We start from the raw sequence: 21,788 nt of genomic DNA on the forward strand, positions 1-21,788 counted from the left end.
GAATTTGTCCTGCTAGGTGACCTAAACTGGGACATGCTAAACCACCTGAGCAAGTCCTAAAGCAATGGGACTTACCAATCCCACAAGGTATGACTCCAAACACCCAGAGAAGGCTACTCTCCTTGATGTTATCCTCACCAATAATCCTGATAGGTCATTACAGAAAACACCAGTGATCACGGTTTTACAGCCTGTGTTCGTAATGGCTGCTCAGTGAAATGACCTGTCCTGATTTGTTATAGACACTTGCTCATCAAAGTTCTTTAGCAAGCCTTCCTTCATGAATTGGCCTCTGTAAATTGGTATAGAATCAGCTTCATCCGCTCTGTTGAAGACGCTTGGACCTTCTTTTTTTAATATTTTCAGGTGGTATCGTTAACAAATACGCGCCCATAATGAAAATTAGAAATAAAAAAAACAGGTTCAGTCCCTGGTTGGACCATGATCTGGCAGAGTTTAAATCACCAACTCATTAAGTCAGTATTCCTATTTGACTCAGCCATGCCTTAGTGCCCACCCAACATTTCCTCAAATCCCATCCCTTCTAATGCGCCTATACCCAATGCACCTCCCTCTTTTTCCACTGCCCCGCTCCAAAAGGTTTCTCCCTGCAGGCGGTCAGAGTCCGAGGTGCTAAAGGAGCTCCTTAAACTTCACCCCAAAAAACATAATGTTGTGATGCTACCATGTTGTTGTCATGTGTTGCTGCCATGCTGTGTTGTCTTAGGTCTCTATGTAGTGTTGTTGTCTTGATGGGTGTTTTGTCCTATATATATATTTTTTTAAATCCCAGGCCCCTCTCCCTTGCAGAAGGCCTTTTGCCTACTGGTAGGATGTCATTCTAAATAAGAATGTGTTCTTAACTGACATGTCTAGTTAAATAAAAGTGATATAAAATATAAAATAAAAATCTCCAGGCAAGGAGTGTCTTTGGGTTACACCTCGACAGTGCTCTCTAGTGGACTGATCATGAAACTGCAGCAGACTTCAAAGAAATCAAATTCTATGTCACATGCACCAAATACAACAGGTAGAACTTACCGTGAAATGCTTACTTACGAGCCCTTAACCAATAATGCTTTTTTAAATTAAGTAAGAAAAATGTGATAAATAAACCAAAAATAGCAAAAATAGAAACACAAAATAACAACGATGCTATATATAAGGTGTTGGTACCGAGTCAATGTGCAGGGGTATGGCTTAGTCAAGATAATTGAGGTATGTGTACATGTAGGTAGGGTTAAAGTGACTACGCATACATAAAAAACAGAGAGTAGCAGCAGTATATGTGAAGATTGTGAAGGATTGTGAATGGAAAAAAGTATGTGGACACTCGAACATCTCATTCCAAAATCATGGGCATTAATATGGAGTTGGTCCACCTTTTGCTGCTATAACAGCCTCCACTCTTCTGGGAATGCTTTCCACTTGATGTTGGAACATTGTTGCTGTGATTTGATTCCATTCAGCCACAAGAGCATTAATGAGGTCAGGCAGTGATGTTGGACGATTAGGCATGCCTCGCAGTCGGCGTTCTAATTCATCCCAAAGGTGGGTTTGAAGTCAGGGCTCTGTCCAGGCCAGTCAAGTTCTACTACACTGATCTCGACAAACCATTTCTGTATGGACCTCGCTTTCTGCATTGTCATGCTGAAACAGGAAAGGGCCTTCCCCAAACTGTTGCCACAAAGTTGGAAGAACAGAATCATCTAGAATATCATTGTATGCTGTAGCATTAAAATGTCCCTTCACTGGAACTAAGGGGCCTATTCATGGTTCAGGCAAACCATGAATAACAGCCCCAGACCATTATTCCTTCTCCAACAAACTTTACAGTTGGCACTATGCAGTCGGGGTGATAGCATTCTTCTGGTATCCGCCAAACCCAGATTCGTCCGTCGGACTGCCAGAAGACAAAGCATGATTCGTCACTCCAGAGAACGCGTTTCCACTCCTCCCTAGTCCAATGGCGGTGAGCTTTACACCATCCCAACGCTTGGTATTGCGCATGGTGATCCTAGGCTTGTGCGTCTGCTCGCCCATGGAAACCCACTTCATGAAGCTCCCGACGAACAGCTATTGTGCTGAAGTTGCTTCTAGAGGCAGTTTGGAACTCGGTAATGAGTGTTGTAACCGGGGGCAGATGATTTTTACAGGCTACGCGCTTAAGAACTCGGCGGTCCAGTTCTGTGAGCTTGTGTGGCTGAGCCATTGTTGCGCCTAGGCGTTTCCACTTCACAATAACAGCACTTACAGTTGACCAGGGCGGCTCTAGCAGGACAGAAATCTGACGAAATGACTTGTTGGAAAGTGGCATCCTATGACGGTCCCATGTTGAAAGTCACTGAGCTCTTGAGTGTGGCCATTCTACTGCCAATGTTTGTCTATGGAGATTTCATGGCTGTGTGCTCGAATTTATACACCTGTCAGCAACGGCTCGGTCTGAAATAGCCAAATCCACTAATTTGAAGGTGTCCACATACTATGTGTGTGGGTGTGTGTGTGTGGCGTCAATATGCATGTGTGTGTTTTGTGTGTTTGTGTGAGTGTATGGTTAGAGTCCAGTGAGTGTACATCGAGCCTGTGTAAGTGTTCGAATAAAATAAGGGGGTCAATGCAAATAGTCCAGTGGCCATTTGATTAACTGTTCAGCAGTCTTATGGCTTGGGGGTAGAAGCGTTAAGGAGCCTTTTAGTCTCAGACTTGGCGCTCCGGTACCGCTTGCCATGCGGTAGCAGAGAAAACAGTCTATGACTTGGGTGGCTGGAGTCTTTGACCATTTTTAGGGCCTTCCTCTTACACCACCTGGAATAGAGGTCCTGGATGGCAGGAAGCTCAGCCCCAGTGATGTACTGGAGTGTATGCAGAGTGGTGTTGTGCTGTTATAGCTTGCTACATGGGGTGTAAACCTCTAATAAAAACAATATTGTCCTTTTGTGGGTGCTAAATGGGATTATAGTTCAGTATTTATGCAAATTTGCGTCAGTCTCTGCATTTTGGCCGTGTGTATGGATGACAGTGTGAATATGCTGACATGTCTTGTGTGTTTACAAGAGTAACAAACCTTGTTGATGGCGATGGTGAATAACGGCTCCTCTTGGGCAACCATGCACTCTTGACTGTGGTAACAGGTAAGACTTGTCCCTTTGAGGACACCGTAGATGTCAGTCCAACACTCAGGCTCCTTCTCAATCTGATCATGAGAATGGTAGGAATGATTATAACGATGCTTTTGACTAAACTAGAGTGCATTCGGAAAGTATTCAGACCCTTTGGCTTTTTCCACATTTTGTTACGATACAGCCTTATTCTAAAATGTCTTAAATTAATTGTTTTCCTCATCAATCTACACACAATACACCATAATGACAAAAAAAGCCAGGTTTTTAGACATTTTTGTTAATTTCTAAAATAAAAAAACAGATACCTTATTTACATATGTATTCAGACTCTTTGCTATGAGACTCAATATTGAGCTCAGGTGCATCCTGTTTCCATTGCTCATCCTTGAGATGTTTCTACAACTTGATTGGTGTCCACCTGTGGTAAATTCAATTGATTGGACATGATTTGGAAAGGCACACACCTGTCTATGTAAGGTCCCACAGTTAACAGTGCATGTCAGAGGAGCAAAAACCAAGCCGTGAGGTTGAAGGAATTGTCCGTAGAGCTCCAAGACAGGATTGTGTGGAGGCACAGATCTGGATGAGGGTACCAAAACATTTCTGTAGCAGTGAAGGTCCCCAAGAACACAGTGGCCACCATCACTCTTAAATGGAAGAAGTTTGGAACCACCAAGAATCTTCCTAGTCTCTGTGGAGATGGGAGAAACTTCCAGAAGGACAACCATCTCTGCAGCACTCCAGCAATCAGGCCTTTATGGTAGAGTGGCCAGACGGAAGCCTATCCTCAGTAAAAAGGCACATGACAGCCCACTTGGAGTTTGCGAAAAGGCACCTAAAGGACTCAGACCATGAGAACCCAAAAATGTATCTGGTCTGATGAAACCAAGATTGAACTCTTTGGCCTGAATGCCAAGCGTCACGTCTGGAGGAAACCAAGACCCATCCCGATGTTTTTTAGTGGCAGGGACTGGAAGACTAGTCAGGATCAAGGGAAAGATGAATGGAGCAAAGTACATTGAGATCCTTGATGATCTCAGACTGGGGTGAAGGCTCACCTTCCAACAGGACAACGACACTAAGCACATAGCCAAGACAATGCAGAAGTGGCTTCGAGACAAGTCTCTGAATGTCCTTGAGTGGCCCAGCCAGAGTTTGGACTTGAACCCAATCGAAGATCTCTGGAGAGACATGAAAATAGCTGTGCAGCGATGCTCCCCATCCAACCTGACAGAGCTTGAGAGGATCTGCAGAGAAGAATGGTAGAAACTCCCCAAATACAGATGTGCCAAGCTTTCAGCGTCATACCCAAGAAGACTCAAGGCTGTAATCGCTGCCAAAGATGCTTCAACAAAGTACTGAGTATAGAGTCTGGATACTTATGTAAATGTGATATTTCAGTTTTTATATGCATTTACCCAAATAATCTAAAAAACAATTTTTATTTTGTCATTATGGCGTATTCTGCGTAGATTGATGAGAAAAAAAAATGATTGAACCCATTTTAGAATAAGGCTGTAACGTAAACAAAACGTGGAAAAAATTAAGGTGTCTGAATACTTTCCGTAACTACGACTCTAATGATCAAACTAAAACTGAGAATGATTAAACAAATGATGTGAATGATGATGGTGGGTGTGATACTAAGGGCGGTGACTACGAGTTAACTCACCTTGATCCTGCCGCTGATAACCTGCTGGGTCATACAGAGAGGCTGGGCTGCCAGACGGCAACACACACTGCCATAGAGAGGCAGCCAGAATGCACTGTCCTCTGGAACAATATTGGTTGATGAGTTTGTTGCTTGCTATTCAAGGACAGTAAACAGCCAAAGTAGAGTCGCCACTCACCTGTGGCTGATATGGACAGGTCGTGTGTTCTGAAGCTGTCCTGAACATGTGCTATTGTCAGTGTGGTGTGGGCCAGAAGGTGATACTTTGGCCCCCTGCAAACAGAAACCACACACAATCAACAGTTAGTCGGAATGTACTGCATGTAAGTATGCATATTTGACGACTTGTGTGGCCAGTTTGAGTTGACATTATGTGCATCACCGTTGCATGTGATTCCAGTTGTGTGTGTGTCATGCGTGTGCAAGCTGTTACATCAACACTCACTCTGTACAGAGAGCAGGCAGCAGAGGTGGTGGAGACCCTCCTCCTCCATCACCTCCCTCTACGTTGGATATGGTACCACAGGCTGCAGACTCTAGAGCTGCCCTGATCCTCCTCCCAGAGGTGCAGCCCAGGGAGCTGCTGAGGCGGTTATGTCTCCTGGGTCCTAGTGCCCCTGGGCCCGGAGAGAAGTCCTCCACCACACAGGTACTGTACAGCTCCACACGGAGCTCAAAGCACGGGCTCGCCTCCTTACTGGATCATATACAGGAACCAACACACGCACACAGATGAATATAGCAACAGAAATTAACAAAGAAACATGGGCATAATGAAATACAGAATGACACAAACATAATTCAAGAGGACAGAAGTTCTCTATACGTTTCTAAGCAAATATTAAAACCACAGACAAAATGCTACATCACCTGCACTAATAGTGTCATATAAGTTAAGGAGACAAAATGAGAGCAACTCGAGCAGCCACTTGCAATATGATGGTGTCCTCGAAGCAGATGTCAGTCAAAGTCCTGTCCGCCATCACCAGGTCTGTGTCATAGATCTCTCTGCCACACTGGAGCAGACAGAACACAGCACAGCGATGCAGCTCTGAAAGATAGAGAGAGAGAGAAGTGCAAGATAGATAGAGAAAGAATGGAATAGAGTGGGAGATGGAGAGGATGGAGTTTTAGAGAAAAGAAGATGGGCAGAAAGAGAACAGGACAGACACGTCAGAAAAATAGTGAGAACGTAGTAGGTTAAGTAAGAGTCCAATAACTACACATTTACAGGATTAACATGTGTGACCTTTAAATCTGACCTGATTTCAGATGTAGCTCAGAGGAGCCAAGATAATACAAGTGTTCTTAGAAACAAACAGGAGGCAGTTAATTGAATGTGCTTACCCCACATGCACGAGTCATAATCTGCATGGATTAGCCACGTAACTGGTTTAGACAAGATTATAGATTGAGACCTTAGATTTACTCCATCAATGGAATGTATGTACTCAGGCCACTCTGGTAGTGGTGGGAGAGATATGGCTCAAATTAAACTCTGATGAACTGATGACGTACCGGCCGGATACACTTAAATACAAATAGCCAATAGACTCCACTCTCTCAATATGCACCACTTGCATTCTAATCTAACCAAAGGGTTTCCAGTAGCTGTTCCATTCAATTCAAACATTATTGTTAGGAGCTAGATGTTATCAAGTGCAATTACTGTCTAATGTTGTTATTGGATGCGAGATGTTCAGGGCCGATGTTCAGGGCCGATGTTCAAGAGCGCCGATTTAATACCAAAAAATTCTGTGTTTCCAGGCATTGCCACATGATGCGTTGTCATGACAGGGTTACTTTTTGGAGGCAGGCCACTCGATTTCATCTTTGCGTTATATTGGCATCGAACATGTCACCCTCCCTAGGAGAGGGGGTGACCTTGATAATTTATTGTTAAGACGAGAGGCTGCTTGGATATTTAATTTAAAGACCCTTGCTCCCTTCGGTCTTAACGTGGACTTTGATCTTAAGCCATTCTTGTGATTGTTGTGTTTGTTGTGACTTTGCCATTGTGGTTGTTTGTAGGCTTGTGTGGTCTTTAGTGAGTCTATGATCGTATGCTATCCATTTGTATTTATTGTATGTTGCTCTTTCTATGCCATTTTAATATGAGAAATTAACCAATGATATTAGGCCACTCTTGGCCATGATTACAGACACCTGTGTGTCTTGACACTATATATAAACGAGTCATCCCGCAGTGTCTGTGATTGTACCCTGATGAAGACAGCTTGCCTGTCGAAACGTTGGTAAATTAAATATTTTTGCATCTGAGCTCCTAGAGTGTGCGGCTCTTTTTTATTTTTATTTTCAAGTTTTCTACTCCGCTAGCCAGCACCTCGCCTAAATAGGTGTGCGTTTCTTTTTCTTCTAGAGGGTTAGTGACAGCACCATTTAATGTTATATGGGACTCACCTCCTTTGCTCTTGAAGTACTCTGAGTCTTTCCACATGAGTGGGATACGCAGGTCTGGAGTGGAAAAGGAAGAGCAGAATGGATGGATTGAGGGACAGCGAGAGAGAGAATGAGACATTTCTGTAAAATATAGTACTCCTACCTGTATCTGTTGGTCAAATCAAAATCAAATCAAATGTTATTGTCACATACACATGGTTAGCAGATGTTATTGCGAGAGTAGCGAAATGCTTATACATCTACTGTAGATCCGACAATGCAGCAGTATCTAAGAGGTAATATCTAACAATTCCACAACAAACCCTAATACACACCATCTAGTAAAGGAATGGGATGAGAATATATAAGTATAAAATATATGGATGAGCAGTGAGGGAGAGATGCAATAGATAGTAAAGAATAGACAGTGAAGGATACAGTATACAGTATATACATATGAGATGAGTAATGTGAGATATGTAAACATTCTTAAAGAGGCATCATTAAAGTGACTAGTGTTCCATTTATTAAAGTGGTCAATGATATCAAGTCAGTAGGTTGGCAGCCGCCTCTCTGTGCTTGTGGTGGCTGTTTAACAATCTGATGAGAAACTGTTTTTCAATCTCTATGTCCCAGCTTTGAAGCACCTGTACTGACCTCGCCTTCTGGATGGAATTGGGGTGAACAGGCAGTGGCTCGGATGGTTGTTGTCCTTGATTATCTTTTTTGCCTTCCTGTGACATCGGGTGTTGTAGGTGTCCTGGAGGGCAGGTAGTTTGCCCCCGGTGATATGTTATGCAGACCGCACCACCCTCTGGAGAGCCCTGCAGTTGTGGGCGGTGCAGTTGCCGTACCAGGTGGTGATACAGCCCGACAGGATGCTCTCAATTGTGCACCTGTAAAAGGTAGTGAGGGTTTTCGGTGACAAGCCACATTTTTTCAGCCTTCTGAGGTTGAAGAGGCGCTGTTGCACCTTCACCACACTGTCCGTGCGAGTGGACCATTTCAGTTTGTCGGTGATATGTACAGCGAGGAACTTTCCACCTTCTCCACTGCTGTCCCATCGATGTGGATAGGGGGGGTGCTCCCTTTGCTGTTTCCTGAAGTCCACGATCATCTCTTTTGTTTTGCTGACATTGAGTGAGAGGTTATTTTCCTGGCACACACCGAGGGCCCTCACTTCTTCCTTGTAGGCTGTCTCGCCATTGTTGGTAATCGAGCCTACCACTGTAGTGTCGTCAGCAAACTTGATGATTGAGTTGGAGGCGTGCATGGCCACCCAGTCGTGGGTAAACAGGGAGTGCAGGAGAGGGCTGAGAACGTACCCTTGTGGAGCCCCAGTGTTGTGGATGTTGTTTCCTACCTTCACCACCTGGGGGCGGACCGTCAGGAAGTCCAGGACCCAGTTGCACAGGGCGGGGTCGAGACCCAGGGTCTCAAGCTTAATGATGAAATTGGAGGGTACTATGGTGTTGAATGCTGAGCTGTAGTCAATGAACAGCATTCTTACATAGGTATTCCTCTTGATGGGATAGGGCAGTGTGGTGGCGATTGCATCGTCTGTGACCCTATTGGGGCTGTAAGCAAATTGGAGTGGGTCTAGGGTAGAGTGGAGGTGATATGATCCTTGACTAGTCTCTCAAAGCACTTCATGATGACAGAAGTGAGTGCTACAGGGCGATAGTCATTTAGTTAAGTTACCTTAGCTTTCTTGGAAACAGGAACAATGGTGGCCATCTTGAAGCATGTGGGGACAGCAAACTGGGATAGGGATTGATTGAATATTTCCGTAAACACACCAGCCAGCTGGTCTGCGCATGCTTCTGAGGACGCAGCTTGGGAAGCCGTCTGGGCCAGCAATCTTGCGAGGGTTAACACGGTTAATTGTTTTACTTGTGTCGGCCACGGAGAAGGAGAGCCCACAGTCTTTGGTAGCGGGCTGTGTCGGTGGTACTGTATTGTCCTGCAAACGCGCAAAGAAGTTGTTTAATGTCTGGGAGCAAGATGTCGATGTCCGTGACGGGGCTGGTTTTCTTTTTGTAATCCCTGATTGTCTGTAGACCCTGCCACATACAGTTGAAGTCAGAAGTTTACACACATTTAGGTTAGAGTCATTAAAACTCGTTTTTCAAACACTCCACAAATATCTTGTTAACAAACTCTAGTTTTGGCAAGTCGGTAAGGACATCTACTTTGTGGATGACACAGGCCAACCACCGTTGTGTCGTCAGGAAACGTAATGATGGTGTTGGAGTAATGCCACGCAGTCTTGGTGAACAGGGAGTACAGGAGGGGACTAAGCAAGCATCTACTTTGTGCATGACACAAGTAATTTTTCCAACAATTGTTTACAGACAGATTATTTCACTTATAATTCAATGTTTCACAATTCCAGTGGGCCAGAAGTTTACATACACTAAGTTGACTGTGCCTTTAAACAGCTTGGAAAATTCCAGAAAATGATGTTATGGCTTTAGAAGCTTCTGATAGGCTAATTAAAAAAAATTGAGTCAATTGGAGGTGTACCTATGGATGTATTTCAAGGCCTACCTTCAAACTCAGTGCCTCTTTGCTTGACATCATGGGAAAATCAAAAGAAATCAGCCAAGACCTCAGAAAAACATTTGTAGACCTCCATAAGTCTGGTTCATCCTTGGGAGAAATTTCCAAACGCCTGAAGGTAACACGTTCATCTGTACAAACATCATGGGACCACGCAGCCTAGAGAGCTCCTAGAGATGAACATACTTTCGTGCGAGACGTGTAAATCAATCCCAGAACAACAGCAAAGGACCTTGTGAAGATGCTGGAGGAAACAGGTACAAACGTATCTATATCCACAGTAAAATGAGTCCTATATCGACATAACCTGAAAGGCCACTCAGCAAGGAATAAGCCACTGCTCCAAAACCGCAATAAAAAAAGACAGACTACGGTTTGCAACTGCACATGGGGACAAAGATCATACTTTTTGGAGAAATGTCCTCTGGTCTGATGAAACAAAAATAGAACTGTTTGGACATAATTACCATCGTTATGTTTGCAGGAAAAAGGGGGTGGCTTGCAAGCCAAAGAACACCATCCCAACCGTGGAGCACGGGGGTGGCAGCATCATGTTGTGGGGGTGCTTTGCTGCAGGAGGGACTGGTGCACTTCACAAAATAGATGGCATCATGAGGTAGGAAAATTATGTGAATATATTGAAGCAACATCTCAAGACATCAGTCAGGAAGTTAAAGCTTGGTCACAAATGGGTTTTCCAAATGGTCAATGACCCCAAGCATACTTCCAAAGTTGTGGCAAAATGGCTTAAGGACAACAAAGTTAAGGTTTTGCGGTGGCCATCACAAAGCCCTGACCTCAATCCCATAGAAAATGTGTGGGCAGAACTGAAAAAGCGTGTGCGAGCAAGGAGGCCTACAAACCTGCAAGGAGGCCTACAAACCTGACTCAGTTACACCAGCTCTGTCAGGAGGAATGGACCAAAATTCACCCAACTTATTGTGGGAAGCTTGTGGAAGGCTACCCGAAACATTTGACCCAACTTAAACAATTTAAAGGCAATGCTACCAAATTCTAATTGAGTGTATGTAAACCTCTGACCCACTGGGAATGTGATGAAAGAAATAAAAGCTGAAATAAATCAATCTACTATTATTCTGACATTTCACATTCTTAAAATATAGTGGTGATCCTAACTGACGTAAGACAGGGAATTTTTACTAGGATTAAATGCCAGGATTTGTGGAAAAACTGAATTTAAATGTATTTGGCTAAGGTGTATGTAAACTTCCGACTTCAACTGTACGTCTCATGTTTGAGCCGTTGAATTGTGACTCCACTTTGTCTCTATAGTGACGCCTTGCTTGTTTGATTGCCTTACGGAGGGAATAACTACACTGTATTCGGCCATGTTTCCAGTCACTTAGCCATGATTACATGCGGTGGTACATGCTTTCAGTTTTGCGCAAATGCTGCCATCAAGCCACGGTTTCTGGTAAGGAAATGTTTTAATAGTCACAGTGGGTACAACATCTCCTTATAAACTCTCTCACCGAGTCAGCGTATATGTCAATGTTATTGTCTGAGGCTACCTGGAACATATCCCAGTCCACGTGATCGAAGCAATCTTGAAGCGTGGAATCTGATTGGCCAGACCAGCGTTGGATAGACCTAAGCACGGGCGCTTCCTATTTTAGTTTCTGCCTATTCAAGGGGAGCAACAAGATGGAGTCATGGTCAGATTTGCCAAAAGGAGGGCGGGGGAGGGCCTTGTATGCATTGCGGAAGTTAGAGTAGCAGTGGTCGAGTGTGTTACTCACTCGTGTACTGCAATCGATATGCTGATAGCCTTGTTCTCAGATTAGCTTTGTTAAAATCCCCAGCTACAATAAATGCCGCCTCAGGATATATGGTTTCCAGTTGCATGAAGTCCAGTGAAGGTCCTTGATGGCCGTATTGGTATCCGCTTGCGGGGGGATATACAAGGCTGTGACAATAACCGAGAAGAGTTCTCTTGGGAGATAATACCGTCGGCATTTGATTGTGAGGAATTCTAGGTCAGGTGAACAAAAGGACGTGAGTTCTTGTTTATTGTTACAATTACACCATGAGTCGTTAATCATGAAACATACACACCCACACTTCTTCTTACCAGAGAGATGTTTGTTCCTGTTGGCGCAATGCACTGAAAATCCTGTTGGCTGTACGGACTCCGACAGCATGTCCCCAGCTAGCCATGTCTCCGTGAAACAGAGTATGTTACAATCCCGGATATCTCTTTGGAAAGCAACTCTTGCCCTAATTCCGTCGACTTTGTTAACTAGGGACTGGACATTAGCGAATAATATACTCGGAAGCAGTGGGTGGTGTACGCGCATCCGAAGCCCCACTAGAAGACAGCTCCGGCACCCTCTCCTCCGACGGCGTTGTTTTGGGTCGGCCTCTGGAATCAGTTCAAATGCCCTGGGAGGTGCAGACAAAGGATCCGCTTCGGGAAAGTTGTATTACTGGTCGTAGTGTTGGTTGTGCTGTTAAGTTGACATCTCTGATATCTAATAGTTTTTCCCAGCTGTATGTAATAACACTTAAGGTTTTCTGGGCTAACAGTGTAAGAAATAATACATTAAAAAAAATACTGCACAGTTTCCTAAGGACTTGAAGCGAAGCTGCCATCTATCGGCGCCATCTTACAATGGTGTCTGTCTGCGCATGCGTACACGCTCACCTGAGATGGCCACATTACCCATGCAGGGCAGCCTCTCATCCAGCGACCCACCAATACAGGACCTGCAGTGGAGAACAGAGCGGTTTTATTTATTTATTTACTAAATTGTTATGACAGCAAACTGCCCCCACCCAACCCCTCTCTCTCCTACCTGTTGCCTACTCTCTGCAGGACCTGGGCCTCCCTCATCCTCTGCAGCTGGCTGAGCAGTGCTAGGATGCGGGTGTTGCAGGTGAGCAGGCTCTTGGAGGCCTCCAGGGCCTGGTCTCTCTGGGAGCACGCAGCTAGCAGCTTACTGGCTCCCTCACGCATCCGCACCTCGCGGTCTATCTGACGCTGCACCTCACCGTCCTGAGTGGTTGAGTGAGAGAGGAGAGCAAGAACAATAGGGAGAGAAAGATTACAGAAAAGATAGAGTGGCTCTACTTTACTCATCAGTTACTATTGGTTTGTGTACAGCTAGGTGACCCTTCCTCCGCATTCAACAATGCCATATCTAACAGCAGCTCCCAACACTACCCGACTCAACAGTCGGGTAGTCAGAGGTCTTGGACCAGGCCTAGTCAGGAGGATGAGGGCAGTAAGGATATATTCTGTCCTGTTTACCAGAAACCCTAGACAAACAAGCAGCTGGGGCTTTCCACTTCAAACAGCACAAGAAAGAGGATGACACCCACCATCTCAGTTTGTTCTGAAATTGTGTCTGTAGTTAGAATTAGCATTCCTGCAACATTTTGATGGAATATAATCTGATCTCTTGAAAAGTTAAGATAATTGATTGTGCCCAAATTGGCCATTTAAAATGTATAGGATTCATATAGTATTCAATAAATATAGTACCTAACATCCAATTTGGTCCAAACTTTTTCCTTACAATCAATAAGATACTATGAGGAATCCCCCCCCCCCAAAAAAAAGATCCTCCAAGGACCCCCCACACCCCCGCCAATCCCACCACAAAGACAAGTATACAATATTAGTTCTCTGTGTATGACAAGTAGTATGGAGCTGCAGCTCTGAGTATAGTTTCTTCAAATTATGCAATATATTTTCAGTAAATTTGGTGGGGTTTTTCAAACTGTTCAGAGAAAATTGTCTTAAATTGTTATATTTTATGTCCCATCAGACATCCTGACATTACCAGGTTCTGACCACTAGATTATGCCATTCCTGCTATTAGGTAAAACGTGTGAAAAATGTCATTTAAGTCATAGGAGTGATCTTGTCCCAGTTTGCTGCATCAGTGCCATCCTGCAGCCCACTAAGAGCTGGATTGCGATATCATTTTCAGCAGTTTGACCCTGTAACATTTTGCAGAATTTGTTGTCAGGAAAAGGTTTGGTCCAACTAGGAGGTTTGGTACTATATTTATCAGCCGTGACCCCCACTCTCTGAGGGTGTCTCCAGGGGGGGGGTGGGGGGGTTGGATGCAAAAAACACATTTCCAATTCACACGTGTATAATACACACTTGTACTTGTGTGAAATAGGACAAATAAGCACCCACCAAATTATTATTATTATTACACTGAACAACAATATAAACACAACACGTAAAGTGTTGGTCCCATGTTACATGAGCTGAAATAAAAGATCCCAGAAATGCTCCAAATGCACCAAAAGCTTATTTCTCTTAAGTTTTGTGCTATTCATTTACATCCCTGTTCGTGAGCATTTCTCCTTTTCCAAGATAATCCATCCACCTGACAGGTGTGGCATATCAAGAAGCTGATTAAACAGCATGATCATTACACAGATGCATCTTGTGCTGGGGACAATAAAAGGCCAATTTCAAAATGTGCAGTTTTGTCACAACGCAATGCTACAGATGTCTCAAGTTGAGGGAGCATGCAATTGGCATGATGACTGCAGGAATGTCCACTGAAAGACCCGGTCAAAATAGCATCTTGGGTTAAACAGACTGATGTGTGATTATACATACATCTTTGGACTTTTAATTGAATTATACACGGAGTGTACAAAACATTAGAAACACCTGCTCTTTCCATGACAGACTGACCAGGTGAAAGCTATGATCCCTTATTGATGTCACCTGTTAAATCCACTTCAAATCAGTGTAGATGAAGGGGAGGAGACGGGTTAAAGAAGGATTTTTAAGCCTTGAGACATGGATTGTGTATGTGTTCCATTCAGAGAGTGAATGGGCAAGACAAAAGATTTAAGTACCTTTGAACGGGCTATGGTAGTAGGTGCCAGGCCCCCCGGTTTGAGTGTGTCAAGAACTCCACCGCTGCTGGGTTTTTCATGCTCAACAGTTTGCTGTGTATATCAAGAATGGTCCCCCACCCAAAGGCCATTCAGCCAACTTGACACAACTGTGTGAAGCATTGGAGTCAACATGGGCCAGCATCCCTATGGAACTAAATATTCATGTTTGGTACAATCAGTGTACATAAACCTCGTATCCATTGTTTCTTGAAGAATATTACTTAGAAATGCCTCATGAGCCCCTTTCCTCAGCGGTTTACCAAAACAGTGGCGGGGTGCCGGCTTTGTTGTTGTTTGAGCTGCAGATTGGCAATTAAGACTTAAGTCAAGAAGAACGCTGTCTGTTCGATCATGATGTAGTCTCTGAGCTCTCCTCACAGTCTTCTAACCTGTCCACTCAGATAATAAACACAATGTCCAAAACAAGCACTTCAGTGTCAGACAACGAGGAGGAACACCCGAGAACAGTCAGACATCCAAAAGAGGCACACCCACACACACATACACTTAAAATGCCTATCTTACACTACCACTCAGTGGCCTTGTGATTTGAGTACCCGCCCTGAGATTGGATGGTTGGGAGTTCGATCCCTGGCCGAGTCATACCATAGACTGTAAAAATAGGACCCGGTGCGTCACTGTTTGCACGCATTAAGGGGATAGAGTCGAGGTAAGGCCCTTCTATAGACTAGCTTCCTGTCCAGGGTGTGTACTTGTTCATCAAGCTGCCTCACGCTACAGAAATATGAGACACAATCCTGGGGCCTCATTTTCTTTTTAAAAAGCTGAGTACATTCTCCGTTGGTAAGGAGATCGCATAACTGGGCGTGTAGACCTTATATGTTTCTTTCATTATATAAATCAATCAAATTGCAGGACCTCTCTCCTTTTCTGACATGACTTACAGTATTTCCGCAACTATAGCAGAGGCCGACAACAAATATTACCATTCATCCATCCCTTATTCAAGCATGCTCAAAATGAAATAGACCGGTCGACTATTTTAAATATTTGACAACAATACAAGGCTACAGCATGGTGTCGCTGTGTGATAGAAGCACAACATCATAGCCTATTTAATTTCACAGCCTATACTAAGGCAGGAGATAGATCACAATCATCTATTGATAAACAAAATATTGAACAGTTCCTCTCTGGCATAGAAGTGCAGGCTCTAACATTTACTTATAAATTGCTCTAATAAGCAATCAATCTTGCAGAATGCGCGGCCAGTGGTTGGCACTCGCTATAGTCGCATGCATGTTTAGTTTGAAAAAGTCACTGCAAAAGATTTAAATATTCTGCCACGATAATCCATCCACCTAACAGGTGTGGCATATCGAGAGGCTGATTAAAAAGCATGATCATTACACAGGTGCACCTTGTGCCGGGGACAATAAAAGGGAACTCTAAAATGTGCAGTTTTGTCACACAATCCCACAGATGTCTTTTCTTCTTTTTTTTAAGGAGTGTGCAAATTGGCATGCTGACTGCAGGAATGTCCACCAGAGCTGTTACAGAGAAATTAATGAATTTGGCAGTATATCCTACTGGCCTCACCACAGCAGACCAAGTGTAACCACACCAACCCATGAACTCCACATCTGGCTTCTTCACCTGCGGGATCGTGTGAGACCAGCCACCCGGACAGCTGATGAAACTGTGGGTTTGCACCACCGAAGAATTTCTGCACACACAGTCAGAAACATCCGAGGGAAGCTCATCTGCGTGCTCTTCATCCTCACCAGGGTCTTGCAGACTGCAGTTCAGCGTCGTAACCTACTTCAGTGGGAAAATGCTCAACGTCGATGGCCACTGGCACACTGGAAAAGTGTGCTCTTCACAGATGAATCCCGGTTTCAACTGTTCCGTGCAGATAGTAGACAGACGGTTTATCTAGTATGGCGTCATGTGGACGAGCGGTTTGCTGATGTCAACGTTATGAGCAGAGTGTGTCATGGTGGCGGTGGGGTTATGGTATGGGCAGGCATTAGCTACAGACAATGAACACAATTGCATTTTATCGATGGCAATTTGAATGCACAGAGATACCGTGACGAGATCCTGAGGCCCATTGCCGTGCCATTCATCCACTGCCATCACCTCATGTTTCAGCATGATAATGTACAGCCCCATGTCGCAAGGATCTATACACAATTCCAAATAGATTAGGGCCTAATTTATTTATTTCAATTGACTGATTTCCTTATATGAACTGTAACTCAGTAAAATCTCTGAAATTGTTTCATCTTGCATCTAGATTTTTGTTCAGTGTAATATATTTACTGAATATTATACGAATCTTATAAATAAATAAAAATGGCCAATTTGGGTGCAATCAATTAGTTTAATTATATTTCAACAAAATAATGTTGCAGGAATGCTAATCTTATACATTTTAACCACCAAAACCATTTCAGAAGAATCTGAGATGGTGGGTGTCATGGCTTACTGAAATGACATGGAACAGCCCAGCTAAAGTATCAGGGTTTGGGCTGTGTGTGTGTGTGTGTGTGGGTATGTGTGTGCGCGCACTGGCATTGGTACCTGGCAGGATAAATTAATCAGATCAGACTGCTAAGACAATACGTTGTTGGGCAAAATGTGGTGACATTATCTAGCCATGTGACTTGTGTTGTATTGTTTTAGGTTTTGTTGCAACATTGGTTTAACTCTATATCACTATACACATTCAAACCAGATTAAGATTGGAGGATTGGAAGAGATTAATGATCATGCTTTGTGCTGCTGCTACGTCATTTAATTATAGTATTTTGACCATTACCCTCAATGGTATGTTATGTTTCTATAAGCATGGATAGATCCCCTTTTATTTAAAACTTAACAAGTTAGTTATGAATTAATTCTTATTTGACAATGACGACCTACCCCGGCCAAACCCTAACCAGCATGACGCTGGGCCAACTGTGCACCGCCCTATGGGACTCCCAATAACAGCTGGTTGTGATACAGCCTGGATTCGAACCAGGGTGCAGTGCCTTAGACCGCTGCTCCACTCGGGAGCCAAAAAGGTAAACAAATAATTTGTCCAAGCATGTCCAAATGAACTGTGTTATGTCTGATGTCTCTTTCCTCGAACATCTACCAGTTACCTACCAGGATGTAGCACACTTGACAAGGGGTCCCTGATTACCATATCTGTACAGAAACATAAAAATTCCTATCCAGGCCAAATTGACCTTCTAACAGATGTCTACAAAGCCCAAATTCCGACTAGAGTCCATATTCCTTCCAATACATTAATCAGATTATTCACTAGCCATCTTGTACATACATAAATACATGACCCTAAATACGTGATCATGGGCGCTCCTGAGAAAGATTTTATTAGTATATTCACACATGTACCCCATATATTACAATCATCTCTACGCAACAACCAAGCTACCCCTTAGTAAAAAGGTCTTGTGCTGCCTCTGTACCAACACTGTTCTGTACACTCACCTGGTTATTTTCAAAGATGTTCATGTTCCTCGATCCTTCAAAGAGCTCCATCTACTTTGTGAATGACTCCACCAGTTTTATAATGCCGAATATACAGTCCAGTCTAGTTTGAGTTATTCAAGCTACAGTCAGCCAGAGAGACGAGAGACGGTCCAGTCAACAGGGAATGGAGGCAGGGACTTTACATGGATTAGTATGCCTTGTTATTTCAAGTCCCAGACTAGTCCCACCTCTGGGGAGACTAACTTAATACCTGGATGTGCTTTACCTGACATGTAATATACAGGCCATAGTCATATGTCATATAAACAGATATCTTAACACCATCTGCAGCTCTGACCTATTGTCAACATGCAGATTTTATCATGGCTCAGACAAAGTATTATTAAACTATTTGCATGTACTGTACTGTAACATGACTGAGTACATTTTAGGCAACAGTGCCCTCTCCTGGACTGTTTTGTACTACATCCAATTGCCTTTCTATTCGTAGTTCATAGAGCACATGGTTACAGACCTCAGGCATTGACAATGCAGTGTGACAGCATTGTCAAATCCATTCAACTCCAGGGGGGGAGGGTTGGAGCCAATAATGTATAAAAGGATTTGGACTGCCTTAGTGGGTTACTGGTCAGTAAAAACACAATGAAATGCTGTCCAATCTGATATTGGAACCTGCCACAGTATTATCAAGGCATTTGTTTATGGAAAACAGATGGAAGACAGAGTGGACTACCTATGCTAATTAGCTAGCTTAAAACTGATGTAGTTTTAAGCTACATTTGAACCCAACCAATGTTTTTAACCAAGACCCATGTCTTAAGCCGTGACCAAAAAATAATTGAGCCAGCAACCAACTTGTGGACATCACACATGGACGGTCATGATTAGGTCAATATTAGGCTTACTACACAGGAGGACACAGGGTGGTTTCCCCAATGGCAGCATCACATACTGCAGGCTACAACCCACTGAGCAGTATCCAAGGAAAACCCCAAGCTGCTCTCAGACAGAACAGTCATTGTTTGAGACTGACCGCATAGTTAGAGAGGTAACAGAAGTTATGGATCAATCATCCACTGTGACAAATGGAGCTGTCTGGACTTCCGGCACTTGAGCAATGATATGAGTCACGGTCTGGTCTGCTCTCCTCCCACTCCCTGGCGTTAGGTCAGGTGTGTGGGTGTTTGTGTGTTGGGATTTCAGCTCTTCATCTCCCATCTCTCTATATCTCCTTCTCCCCTCCGTCTATTCTTCAATTCACCTGAAGATGCCCCTTGGTCTAGTCTTGGTGGGGACTTTATTATGTAATCAGTTGATTCTGTGAGTCTGAAAAAACATTCCATGTTTTTATGCAGCTGATAAAAGTGTTAAATGAGTCTGATAATAAATCTGGCTGTGGCAAGTATAAAGAGTAGAGGGCAAAGAGCTTGGGGGAAAAATGACAAAACGTCGGAATAAAAGCGTTGCATTTCACATGGGAGGGAGGAATGGGGAGCGAGAGAATGAATGTGTATATGAACTATATATTATTTCAAGCATCGTATCACCTCTTATCAGTCACTTAAAGAGTTACTGTTACTCAAGACAAACAATATCATTTCAAGGCCAGGAAGCAATATGTACCTTCCAACTAGATTACACAGGTATGAGTCATTTCACAAGTTCTGAGAACCATTTAGGATTTATGTCATTTCCAGTATGTGATGTCATTGTATTAATCACCAAAAGCCACAATAATTTTTTTCTCAGGGAAAAAAGAAAATCTACGCAATATTGTAAACTTTTTTTTCAATCCGCTTTTGCTACATACATTTTTGCGGGGCTTATAAATAATATACACTCATTGACTCTTGAATAATATAACTTCTAAATGACTCATGAGCTTAGTTCAACTGACATAGCCCATTAGAACTATAACTTTGATATATTGGATGGTCAGTCCTTCAATCAATAGCTCTGTCTATGAATTTAAGACTAACATTTCTCCAGGCTCATCCCTTCGTTTTTGATCAAAACAGGGGTCGGCGGTGCCCTTTGTTATTGTTTCAAATGCGAGTTGGCCCTTTACATTATAGTTGTTATGAGCAGAGCACATTACTTATTTCAAATAGCCTGATTATGGTGATCCAATTTATCATAGAGAACTCAAATACACCGCACCAACAGCAGAAAACAGGAAAATATGGTATAACGCATTAACACAGGCCGGGAGGATCACTTTGTGGAGTGAAACGTTAGGTCTCCACTCACCTGTGCCAAGTCCGTAAGAGTGTTGAAATGCCCCAGTCGTCGTATTTCCAGATCCAATGCTGACCCCCTTGCTATCGTGGTTCTCGACACCTGATTTCGGCAAAACATTCTAATAACCTACCATGTCGAAAGGATTATTGAAAAGCTATGACAAATGGTAGCCTGAAAATGCGAAGACCCGCACTATGACTATACTATATAGTAGAAGCTATCGAAAATAAGTTATTCAAGAAGTTATAGTAAGGTCCGTGGGTCATCGGCGTGTTGGTAACGTTACTACTATCCAAGGGGCCAGGGGTGCGGTTGGGTTGGGGGCGCGGAGGAGAATAATTCTTCTTCGGTATCAGGGCGTTCGCACATTTGTTTGTGCATGCCGCCACCTATTGATCACGTTACACATTGTGAAATGAAAAAGAAAAATTTGCACTACCAACTAATCCTACACCTATAATAGCACTATTTAAAAAAAAAAAATAATAATTACAAATAAAATACAATTAAAAAAAAACACCCCATTCCACTACTTTGACCCTAACTGATCCTACACCAGGCCGACGGCCTGGGACAATGGGACACTTTTGTTTAACACACCTTGTAACTCTGCAGTAAAACCTCGTACAACCAAGTACTTCTCTGCAGCTGCCACCACCACATCTATTCTCTGTGATTTACATTCCATTTCTGCGGTACAGTTGATAACCATGACAATGAACGCTAAGAGGCCAACATTACCGAAGCACACATTTGTATCACTCTGTATTGGCCTAGGACTACTACTCACCCTTGACCCATCATCCTCTACTCTCTTCATTGCCTCAGCATACGACACCTTCTGTTCTACTCTGACCCTGGCAACCGGTCTCTCTCAAACCGGGAACTTCTGATCTCCAGCAACATGAGTACCCACACAATTGACACACCGTTTTTTCCACCAATACTAGACATTCCATTTTCCCATGCCCTCATGCACACTTCTCACATCTCGGAATCTCCTTCCTACACACTGCTGCAACATGACCATAAGCTTATCATCCAAAACCCCTTAGTGGGTTCGGCAAAAATGCTCTCACGGGATAACTGACTTATCCTTCCAAAGAGACATCAGTGACTGTAACATACTCTGTTTTACAGACTCATGGCGCTCTCCAGATATACTGTCCCCATCCATACAGCCAGCTGGGTACTCAGTACATTGTGCAGACAGGAATAAAGAATTCTCCGGGAAGAAGAAAGGTGTGATTGTGTCCTTTTGTTCACCGGATCTAGAATACCTCACAATCAATGTGTAGTCTGCTGTCCCACTTGCTTCAAGATATACACCATTGTTCCTGTACCCAAGAAAGCAAAGGTACCTGAACTAAATGACAATCACCAGGGAGCACTCACTTCTGTCATCATGAAGAGCTTTGAGGGGCTAGTTA

The 21,788-nt window shown here is 43.5% G+C and overlaps 1 protein-coding gene across 5 annotated transcripts in view; it reads right to left on the minus strand.

Moving 5' to 3' along the window:
• LOC139552209 (rhotekin-like) overlaps positions 1-20,694 on the minus strand; it is a 34,085-nt gene extending 13,391 nt beyond the window's left edge. For 2 of the 5 annotated variants that reach the window (XR_011670394.1, XM_071363709.1), the window contains exons 1-9: positions 20,368-20,694; positions 12,573-12,772; positions 12,422-12,483; positions 7,216-7,269; positions 5,728-5,845; positions 5,240-5,491; positions 4,973-5,067; positions 4,795-4,895; positions 3,065-3,144 (exon numbers count right to left, since the gene is read on the minus strand). Coding sequence is in view for 4 of the 5 variants with exons in the window: in XM_071363709.1 (XP_071219810.1) it covers positions 3,065-3,144; positions 4,795-4,895; positions 4,973-5,067; positions 5,240-5,491; positions 5,728-5,845; positions 7,216-7,269; positions 12,422-12,483; positions 12,573-12,772; positions 20,368-20,475 (1,070 nt within the window). In the remaining variant the exon portion in view is untranslated. Of the gene's footprint in view, positions 1-3,064; positions 3,194-4,794; positions 4,896-4,972; positions 5,068-5,239; positions 5,492-5,727; positions 5,846-7,215; positions 7,270-12,421; positions 12,484-12,572; positions 12,773-20,367 lie in introns of all 5 variants that reach the window. The other 3 variants (XM_071363705.1, XM_071363707.1, XM_071363706.1) reach the window with 2 other exon arrangements.
• Positions 20,695-21,788: the final 1,094 nt, after the last annotated feature.

The sequence above is a fragment of the Salvelinus alpinus genome, chromosome 24 (assembly GCF_045679555.1).
Source record: "Salvelinus alpinus chromosome 24, SLU_Salpinus.1, whole genome shotgun sequence".
NCBI lineage: Eukaryota > Metazoa > Chordata > Actinopteri > Salmoniformes > Salmonidae > Salvelinus > Salvelinus alpinus.